The sequence below is a fragment of the Ananas comosus genome, unplaced genomic scaffold (assembly GCF_001540865.1).
Source record: "Ananas comosus cultivar F153 unplaced genomic scaffold, ASM154086v1, whole genome shotgun sequence".
Taxonomy (NCBI): domain Eukaryota; kingdom Viridiplantae; phylum Streptophyta; class Magnoliopsida; order Poales; family Bromeliaceae; genus Ananas; species Ananas comosus.
Genome location: NW_017893403.1, coordinates 23,396 through 34,611, shown reverse-complemented (window position 1 = coordinate 34,611; position 11,216 = coordinate 23,396). Strand labels below are relative to the sequence as shown.

At 35.0% G+C, this 11,216-nt stretch overlaps 1 protein-coding gene across 1 annotated transcript; it reads left to right on the top strand.

Annotated features, from left to right (window-relative positions):
• The first annotated feature begins 3,167 nt into the window (after positions 1–3,167).
• On the top strand, positions 3,168–10,268 carry LOC109705935 (histone deacetylase complex subunit SAP18-like). The gene is made up of 7 exons (XM_020226749.1): positions 3,168–3,324; positions 3,413–3,538; positions 5,291–5,323; positions 8,246–8,356; positions 8,451–8,546; positions 9,870–9,941; positions 10,034–10,268. The coding sequence occupies exons 2-7, from the start codon at positions 3,425–3,427 to the stop codon at positions 10,064–10,066; spliced, it is 459 nt and encodes a 152-aa protein (XP_020082338.1). The 5' UTR covers positions 3,168–3,324; positions 3,413–3,424; the 3' UTR covers positions 10,067–10,268.
• Positions 10,269–11,216: the final 948 nt, after the last annotated feature.

The following is an 11,216-nucleotide window of genomic DNA, read 5'->3' as shown; positions in this document are numbered from 1 at the left end:
GCCTTCTGTTCAGGCCAGGGGGCCTCCCCCGCCTGCCCGCCCTCGCGTCGAGCCTGTCGACCGTGAGAAGGTGCTCTTTCTGTCATCCTTTCTTGATTTCCAAAGATCATTTGATTTGATTCTCTCGTAACTGATGCTAAGAAGATGTTTGATTTTTTGTTTCTTCAAAGATTTCGTTATCCATTATTTAGTACTAGGATAATATTTTACCTGCAAGATGATTTATCTTATTATAAAGAACAAAATTTACTTGACTACCGAATATGAAATTCAATTCTAAATATTTGATCGCACTCCCTTATCTACTAAACGCACACTGTTTTAAGTTAATTAAAAGAATATATACCGGACGAGATATTCATGCGTCCAAACAGGACCTACGAGAAATCTTTTTGCGTGATTGGAAGCTAGGAGTGTGGTCGAATGTTTAAAATGGAATTGCATATTCGGAATGAGATAAATCACCTTGTAAGTAAGTAAGATATGCTACCCTTCCAAATCACGGATGCCGAGGCCTTTTAAGGAGCAAAAATCTAACTCCTATCTGCCAATGAATTAAGAAAATTTTCGTATCGGATAGCTTGTCGTCCAATAACTTATTCTGACGTGCAGACGAGGCCTAATAATGAGATTAGGGGTCTAATAGAATTTAAACTTAGGACCTCTTACTTTAATATCATGTGAAACAATGCTTTGTCTTTGAAAGCATAAGCTACTACAGAACAATGTTTTTAATATTTATGTTCATTAATTGCTAGCTTCTGTTGTGGATACATCTTGCCGATCTTCTTGAGTTTTCTTTGACCCTTTTGTTTGTTTTTGATGTCATATTCCTAGTGTACAATAATTTACTGTAATAAAACTTCTCCGCCACATCGCGCGGGCCCTTAGCTAGTTTTTATGAAAAGTGAAGAGTAAAGAAAATTAAATTTGCTCTTGTAAACTAAAAAAGAGAAAAGAAATATAATAACACTTATGATAACTAATTATAATGTTTACACTTAAAATTACACAGCGTTTGGAATTATAGAAAAATTGCCTGATAAAAATTTTTTTAAAAAAATAAATTTTATATTTATCATCATATATAAGTAATTAGTGGTACAGTCCTACTAAAAAATAGAAAAATATACTGCAATATTCTTTTCCTCTAACGTCGTATTAGAAACTATTATTATCAAATGAACATTAGAAACTATTATGACCGACCGTCCCTAGAACAAGTGGCAAAAGCTCGGTGGTTGGTACCCGAGACCCAAGTTCGAATCCAAGTTGATTCACATTTTCAGTTAAGTTTATTTCTAAATAAAATAAACGAAACGGATAGCGTGCTACCTATCTCTTAAAAAAAAAAAAAAAAAAAAAAAAAATTAGTACGAAATGGACCTCAATTCTAAATTACTAAAAAAACGCAAAAATGCCCTTACTAACTCAAATTCCTATTAACGGGTTTCTCGATCTGTTAACCCGCTACCGACCCAACCCGAGATTAGCAGAAACATGAGGACTCAGGATGGAAGCGGGGGAGAGCAGAAAGCTCTCTTTCTCCGCCGAGCCGCCTCATACTCGGTAACACTACTTTCTGTTTTTCATAGTAGGAGGGCAACAATTACCATCACTTTTTTCTTTTAATTTTTTTTTTTTCTTTTGTGATTGGCAGAGGGATTGCAGAATGGCCGGGGCTCCGAAAGTGCAGAATAGGGCGGGAAGGCCCATGATGCCTTCTGTTCAGGCCAGGGGGCCTCCCCCGCCTGCCCGCCCTCGCGTCGAGCCTGTCGACCGTGAGAAGGTGCTCTTTCTGTCATCCTTTCTTGATTTCCAAAGATCATTTGATTTGATTCTCTCGTAACTGATGCTAAGAAGATGTTTGATTTTTTGTTTCTTCAAAGATTTCGTTATCCATTATTTAGTACTAGGATAATATTTTACCTGCAAGATGATTTATCTTATTATAAAGAACAAAATTTACTTGACTACCGAATATGAAATTCAATTCTAAATATTTGATCGCACTCCCTTATCTACTAAACGCACACTGTTTTAAGTTAATTAAAAGAATATATACCGGACGAGATATTCATGCGTCCAAACAGGACCTACGAGAAATCTTTTTGCGTGATTGGAAGCTAGGAGTGTGGTCGAATGTTTAAAATGGAATTGCATATTCGGAATGAGATAAATCACCTTGTAAGTAAGTAAGATATGCTACCCTTCCAAATCACGGATGCCGAGGCCTTTTAAGGAGCAAAAATCTAACTCCTATCTTCCAATGAATTAAGAAAATTTTCGCATCGGATAGCTTGTCGTCCAATAACTTATTCTGACGTGCAGACGAGGCCTAATAATGAGATTAGGGGTCTAATAGAATTTAAACTTAGGACCTCTTACTTTGATATCATGTGAAACAATGCTTTGTCTTTGAAAGCATAAGCTACTACAGAACAATGTTTTTAATATTTATGTTCATTAATTGCTAGCTTCTGTTGTGGATACAGCTTGCCGATCTTCTTGAGTTTTCTTTGACCCTTTTGTTTGTTTTTGATGTCATATTCCTAGTGTACAATAATTTACTGTAATAAAACTTCTCCGCCACATCGCGCGGGCCCTTAGCTAGTTTTTATGAAAAGTGAAGAGTAAAGAAAATTAAATTTGCTCTTGTAAACTAAAAAAGAGAAAAGAAATATAATAACACTTATGATAACTAATTATAATGTTTACACTTAAAATTACACAGCGTTTGGAATTATAGAAAAATTGCCTGATAAAAATTTTTTTAAAAAAATAAATTTTATATTTATCATCATATATAAGTAATTAGTAGGTACAGTCCTACTAAAAAATAGAAAAATATACTGCAATATTCTTTTCCTCTAACGCCATATTAGAAACTATTATTATCAAATGAACATTAGAAACTATTATGACCGACCGTCCCTAGAACAAGTGGCAAAAGCTCGGTGGTTGGTATCCGAGACCCAAGTTCGAATCCAAGTTGATTCACATTTTCAGTTAAGTTTATTTCTAAATAAAATAAACGAAACGGATAGCGTGCTACCTATCTCTTAAAAAGAAAAAAAAAAAAAAAAACATTAGTACGAAATGGACCTCAATTCTAAATTACTAAAAAAACGCAAAAATACCCTTACTAACTCAAATTCCTATTAATGGGTTTCTCGATCCGTTAACCCGCTACCGACCCAACCCGAGATTAGCAGAAACTTGAGGACTCAGGATGGAAGCGGGGAGAGCAGAAAGCTCTCTTTCTGTCGTTCCCTCTACGCTGCCGCCGCGACTCGCTCCCGCCGCCGAGCCGCCTCATACTCGGTAACACTACTTTCTGTTTTTCATAGTAGGAGGGCAACAATTACCATCACTTTTTTTTTTTTTTTTTTTTTTTTTTTGTGATTGGCAGAGGGATTGCAGAATGGCCGGGGCTCCGGAAGTGCAGAATAGGGCGGGAAGGCCGATGCCTTCTGTTCAGGCCAGGGGGCCTCCCCCGCCTGCCCGCCCTCGCGTCGAGCCTGTCGACCGTGAGAAGGTGCTCTTTCTGTCATCCTTTCTTGATTTCCAAAGATCATTTGATTTGATTCTCTCGTAACTGATGCTAAGAAGATGTTTGATTTTTTGTTTCTTCAAAGATTTCGTTATCCATTATTTAGTACTAGGATAATATTTTACCTGCAAGATGATTTATCTTATTATAAAGAAAAAAATTTACTTGACTACCGAATATGAAATTCAATTCTAAATATTTGATCGCACTCCCTTATCTACTAAACGCACACTGTTTTAAGTTAATTAAAAGAATATATACCGGACGAGATATTCATGCGTCCAAACAGGACCTACGAGAAATCTTTTTGTGTGATTGGAAGCTAGGAGTGTGGTCGAATGTTTAAAATGGAATTGCATATTCGGAATGAGATAAATCACCTTGTAAGTAAGTAAGATATGCTACCCTTCCAAATCACGGATGCCGAGGCCTTTTAAGGAGCAAAAATCTAACTCCTATCTTCCAATGAATTAAGAAAATTTTCGTATCGGATAGCTTGTCATCCAATAACTTATTCCGACGTACAAACGAGGCCTAATAATGAGATTAGGGGTCTAGTAGAATTTAAACTCAGGATCTCTTGCTTTGATATCATGAGAAACAATCGTTTGTCTTTGAAAGCATAAGCTACTACAGAACAATGTTTTTAATATTTATATTCATCAGTTGCTGGCTTCTGTTGTGCAAACAGTTTGCCGATCTTCTTGAGTTTTCTTTGACCCTTTTGTTCGGGATCAATGTCATATTCCTAGTGTACAAACTTGAGTTGTAAGTATGTGGGCAAAATTTATTACATTGAACTATTAGCAATGCATGTTTTATCCTTTATGTGCATCTCCTCCTTTATGTGAAGGATTATAGAAAAAAAATTTGTTAAATCAAAAGGTGTTGTTTTCCGTTAATAGATTGCAGGTAAAAATGTATGGATACTCCCTCAACTTTAGGCCATTTTGAAACTGCCCCTTCAACTTTAAACTTCTTGATTGAGACCCCATTAGGTTTCAATTATTTTGAATTAAGTGACTATCAAATAATTTGGGGTTTCATCAAATTCATTGATGATTTCATTAAATTTAACAATTTTAATTATTTTTTAGCAATTGAAATTGAAATGTTTAATGATTGATAGCTAATATAACTATAAATTTGTTAAAATAATTCCAACTAAAGTAAATAGATTAATTCAGTTTGAAGAAATCAAAAGTTAGGGGGGTCTCTATAAAAAAAAATTATAGTTGAGATGGCCTATGGTTAAGGGGGTCTCCGTACATTTTAACCTAAATTCTAAGGAATGGATTATCAAAAAAAAAAAAATTTTGATGATACCGAGAAGATTAAATGATTTATTTTTCCTTGAGGCAAAGTAATTTTTAAGAACCCAAAGTGTTAATTTCGCAAGCATCTATGTGACTGAGCACAGCATGCATGGCTGAAACTTAACAATGCATTGGATTTTTTTTCTTTTTTTGGAAATATGATGTTAAAGGATGCGCACAACGTACTATAGCTAAATAGCGATGATGCTTGTGACTAAAGAAGATTTTACAGTATGACGACGGCCTAATTGAACTTACTAAATTTGAAGTTCTTGATAATAATTTTTGCTTACTTTGTGTTTGTGTTAGTTTAATTAACATATGTTGATGTTAGGGCATGCTCCATCTTTTCCTTCATTCTCCTTTTCAAGTGCATCATCAAATATTGAGCTAATTTTTCTTTTTAATTTTGAATTTGCAAACTTGCCCTCTCTTGCTTCGAGTTTTTACAAAGGTAGGCATGAAAACCTCCTCTATATCTCATTGGTCATTGAAATTCACTTGTTACTAATATTATGTTCTTAGGAATTAATTTAATCAGCTTTGTTACATGGGCACAAATACTCTACTTAGCCTCATGCTCTATAATGGGTCATTGGGGCTCTGTTGAGTATTCAAAGTTTAAGTTTATCATCATAAAGTTTGCTGGTATTCCTTCTTCAGTTTTAAAGTTCATAATTTGCAGTCTCTGGAGCATTCAAATGCATAGTGGCTATTATGGTATTATGTGACATTCTAGTATATTGCTGAGAATAGGTACAAAAATAAAAGTTCGATAGAAAGGCATTTGTATCTATCTTGCTTTCCACAAGAAAAAACATATACCGCTGATGTAATTTCCATTTTTATTTATGCCGTGTTAGCATTCCTGTGGATCCCGTCCACCTATGCTTTCTTTTTACTTCTTTTTGCCAAGTTGACCAGTTGATGCACTAGCTAATGCATGTAGGCTCTTGTTTATTACGCTTACTAGGTTTAGATTTCTATGATCTATTGGATTTGATTGCCCGCAAATGTGATAGTCAGTGGATTCAACTTAAAGAGTTTAAAACCATTAGACTTTAGTCAAAGAAATTACATTGGTTTGTGGACTGATGTTTTGAACATGGAACTTTTTTTGTTTCTAATTTCTTGGTTACCATCTTCTATGTATGGTTTAGTTTTGTTTTCACATCATTATCTTCATTCAAACACTTTGCTTGCCCCATACAAAAGGCTTAGAATGACAACTGAACGATAAGATAACACAGAACACTCCTGCAACTGGCAGTTGCCTACTAAAAACTGAATTCATTCTTTGTTATAATATCATTCTTTATTAGCATTAAAATCCAAATCACTTTATTAAGCAATATGTTGTATGACATGTTGATTAAAAATGCATGGAGATCCCCTATACTATATCCGATTCTAAAGTTGCCCTCGCAACTCTTATTTGTTTGATTTACAGCCCCTGTACTGTTAATTACTCGTAATAAACCCTTCTGTCAATAAAAAAAAATTGGGGATTTCCATTGTGCCTCAATAATTGACATAAGGTAAGGAGGTCGTTGTGACCACCTCCAAGATTGTGTTGCCGCCAAGGGCCAAAAGAAGGAGCTTGACCTTTGTTTGTATCTATTCCCCATCATCATTTTTGGAGGAGGTGGGTCATCCATTTTCCATTGTTGCTGCTGTTACCCTAGGTCTTGGCCGCTTCTCTATGTTTCGCGGCTCTCATGCAATCATCAACAGTAAAGAAATGAAAATCCCCAATTTTTTTAGTGACGGAGGCGTGTGATTAAGAAAATTTGATAGTACAAGGGGTGTAAATTACAATAATGAAAGTTGAGGGGGCAATTTCAAAATCGGGTATAGTACAGGGGTCTCTATACATTTTAACCTTTTATTTCTGTGTCTGCAGTTAATTAATCACAAGGTAATTTAGTTCGCCAAGTCGAAACTCACGGATTGAATAGAAATTTTATATTGTAGTATATGTTGGAAGGCTTAGCCCACATAGCTAAGAAATACCTATATATGCTGTTAAAAGAACTTAGGTAACAAAATTTGATCAACATGCATGTATGGAATGATAAAACCTTTTCTTTTAAGGGAGGCAATTTCCACTCTGCAATTCAGTACAATAAATGTGTTGCTTAAGATTCGTTGGCTTGTGAATTATTATTGCCTCCAATCCTTTCAGATGACTCCTCCAAATCTAATGTTGGATGTTGTTCCCATGTTTATGAGCTTAACCTGTCTATTTATTGTTGTAAGGCTTCTTCCTGGTGTTAACTTTTCTAGATGATATGATGTCCTCCATTTCAGCACCATTTTTTGTCACATAACTGGCTGCAGATAAAAATTTGCAATCTTTAACTGTTTGCAGGCTGATAAATATTCTGACTCTTGAAGTGCTGAGATTTTCACTCAATGCTAGTTGATTTCTGCCTGAACCAAATTATTTCTCTAGCATTAGTTTGCTCACTGATCTGGTAATTGCCATGAGAACATAAGAGGACGGAACTTTTTGTTTCTGATGAACTCTACATGAGTTCTATAATTGCTGTTATAGCATGAGAGTATAGAAGTTGTTATGATTCTGATGAACTCGTTAAGTTCTTGTCCTGTTTACGTTTGTGCCCATTGCTTCTTTAGTCCAAGCATGTGAAGCTACTATTAGTTGCCTTACAGAAGAAACTGCACATGTGTATGTTGCTCTGTTTAATTTGGGGAAGAGAAAAATGCATTGATTTGCTTCATAGTTTTGTTAGTCTTTGATTTTCTGTCGAACGTTATTTGTACACAAAAATGCATTGATTTGCTTCATAGTTGTGTTAGTTTTTGATTTTCTGTCGTACGTTATTTGTACGTTATTTGCTTCATAGTTGTGTTAGTTTTTGATTTGCAATCCATGGATTAATCTGAATATTGTTCTTTTATTTTTGCTTATAAGAGACAAAATTATTTTACGCGAATGGTGCTTACTTTATGGGTGAATAAACAACACCCAACAACATCAGATAAGATATTTATCAGGAGTAGAAGTAGGAACTGCTCCATTTGTGCCATCTATGCATGGTCATGTCCAGATTGGTTATTGATTGTTAGAGGAAAGTGTAATTGGTCCTGTCGACTCTCATAGAATTGAATATTTAGCTGATTGACGGTACACAGAAAACATAGTTTAATTAACTTCGTTAATTATGTAAGAAAAATGGGAGTCACAGAAGAACTTCATTTGATTTCTTCAGAGCGTGCAATTTAGATTTTCTCAGAGGGAACATCAAATTGAGCTTTGGTTTGTTGATTCACATGATTCATTTTTGAGTCAGTTGTACGATGTGCTGTAATGTCTTAAATGACTGACAATATGTTACTGCAAATTAAACAGATTGGTGGGCATCATCCGAATGAAGACTTTGCTGTGAGAGGGAAGGAGCCAAAAGATGAAGTCCAAATTTACACATGGAAGGATGCGACTCTTCGTGAGCTCACTGATTTAGTAATGGATTCCCACCGACTATCTTCATCATTTTATTTACTTTTTTGAGTAGAAAAATAAGAAGAAAAAAAAAAAGAACTGACCCTCTTTATAGGTTAAAGAGGTAGCTCCTGCTGCTAGGAAGAGAGATGCGAAGCTCTCATTTGCTTTTGTCTATCCAGATAAGAATGGACGTTTCGTGGTGAGACCGGTAAGATTTGGCTTCGTATATAGCGAAAAAGAAAATAATTGTAGGTAGTGCTTCTTTGGGAATAGCGTGAAAATAGTGGTTAGTGGTGAATATCCCCACTATCCCACTAAGCGCAGCTGGAATTGCTACTGACACCACCTGGGATTAGTCAGATATCCTGACAGTGACCCAATTTTCTGTGAGGACAGAATTCCGTTAGGTGGGATGGAATTATGATATCCTCATTGGCAAGCCACTATCCCAGCTGAAGTCCCACTCTCTCCAACAAAGAGTGGGGACAAGACTTAGGATCTAAAATATTTAATAATGTTTTTCACCGTCCTTGTGCTAGGAATCCCCGAGCCAGGCACTACCTTATAGTGTAGCATTATCTTCCAATGATAATATTTTCTAAATGTTCTGCTGTCAACGTAGCTAACAGCATCACAATCTGCACTAGAGAGATACCCCACTTTTGTTTCTTTAAACAAAATAAAGAGAATCCAAGAGCTCTGGCTTTTACTTGTTAAAATAATTACAATTATCTTTGGTAGCTTTTTCTAGGCGAGTTTTATTTAAGCAAACCACTATGAGAAAGTTACTACCTTTATTGAAAAGTGAAATTCCTTTGCAGTTTCTTTGCTACTGTGGGATAGCATTTATATAGCTGTTCCCAAACTAGAACTCTCTTGATGTTACAATTTCCTCGATGTTACTAAGAAATAATTAACTTCTTCTGGTGTAGCTTGGTATTGAGTATTGGCGGCATTATAACTCGTAAGAGTTTAAAATGTGCAACTAGGCCCTATACCTTTCCCATATTACAACTCAGTCCCCAACACTAGTCCTTTAACTTCTCCACTTGTTCCATTTGCATGCCGGGAATCACAGGACCTCATGATGACTGACTTTATTCTTCTACTTTAATACAAATTTCCTGTTTTGATTTGACTTGAAACAGGGTTAAAATGGTCATTTCACATGTAAATATTCAGGTACTAAACACCTCATTCAGGAGAATTATCCATTTTGGACGGTCGAGGATACAACAGCAACATAAGGGAAAATTTGAGGATTAAATTTTTTTTTAGTTAAAAGTTGGAGGACTAAATCACAGATATCCTGATAGTACTGGGAATATATCAATACAATTTTTCGTCAGCGATTTTAAGCATTGGACTAGATGAGCATTCTCGTCAGTTAATTATTAAACCTGTTATATAAGCGTGGTGTGGGGAAACTAGAATTCATTAGTTAGACTCGAGCGGCTCGTTTGTGGCTTGCTGTCCTTCATTATGTTTAGAATAGAATTTTTTAACCGTTTTTTGTATCTTGATATCGAAGGTGGGGATGACCTTTTCATACGGAAACGGCAGACTGGACGACGGAAAGACGCTAGCAGAACTCGGCTTTCAGGTGAGAATTAACTCAAAATTTTGATCTACAGTTGCCACCCAAAATTGTTCAGGAAACTTTTGTACTGATTCAATCTCTTGTGTATCTTGAAGATAGGGGATTACTTGAGTGTTGCTATCCTCTGAAAGGCATTAGTGTTGTGGAGGACTGGAAGACTGCTCTGATAAATGATGTTTTGTGGTTAGCTAGATGGACTTGTTAAAAAGTTGTAATCTGCTTACCGGTGTCGGTAATCGCACAAACTCTGCCTCCTTGAAGTCATTCTCTGATTGTCACTTGATGGAATTTCAAATAGATTTGGGTTTGAAGTGCACCTTTGTACTGGAATCTATGGATTTTATGTGCCTGCTGTATTTTTGAAAGATTTCTGGCATTGATATTTGAATTACCTAAAAATCTAGGGCCTAAGGTAACAAACTCACTAGACACACTTTTGAGGGGTAAAATGGATTAATTCAAATCCAGCTACTATCCATTTAGATAGTCGAGGTCTCCGTCTTCCTAAACGGTTACATTGATGATAAAAATTTTGAATTGATAATCAGAACAGGTAAAATTGATTTAGAGTATTTAAAATATTTAGAAATTAAATTTTAAAAATTTTAAAAACTATTATCAAGTCTATTGAAGAGTCAAAAAATGAAAAGTTAAAAATGAATAATCTTATTAAAATAGATGTTAGATTTTTTTCAATTCATAATTAAAATTATCGAATGTTATCTAAATAGTTTGAAGAATTTTATATTAAAAATTTAGATGGTTTGTATTGCTCTATAATACCATTAAACATGAAAATGTCTTATATTAGTCGTAACAAACGGTTGATTTTGCAATTATTTGATCATTACGTAAATAGTTTTTAAAATTTATGAAATTTAGTTTCTAGAGACTTTAAATACTCTAGATTAATTTTAATGGTTTCGATCATCGATTCGGAATCTCTATTATTAAAAACGACTTAGAAGAACGAAAGTCTTCATCTCTTAACAAGACAGTAGCTAGACTTAGATTAATTACATCTATTTGACGTCAATAGATTCTTTTTGGTTTTTTTGTTGTTGTTGTTTCGTTTGGTACTACAAAGAATTTACCCTAAGAACTTGTTAGAGTAAATTATTTGTATGTACTTGATATGAGTATAATTATTACTTTGGTGAATAATTATTTGTAAATATTAATGAGAGTTCTAGCAGGATGCTTTTTTGGCCATGCTTTCATAGCATTAGAGCAAATCCAAGAGAATGAGGAGGTTTACTATGTAGCAGCTATACCACA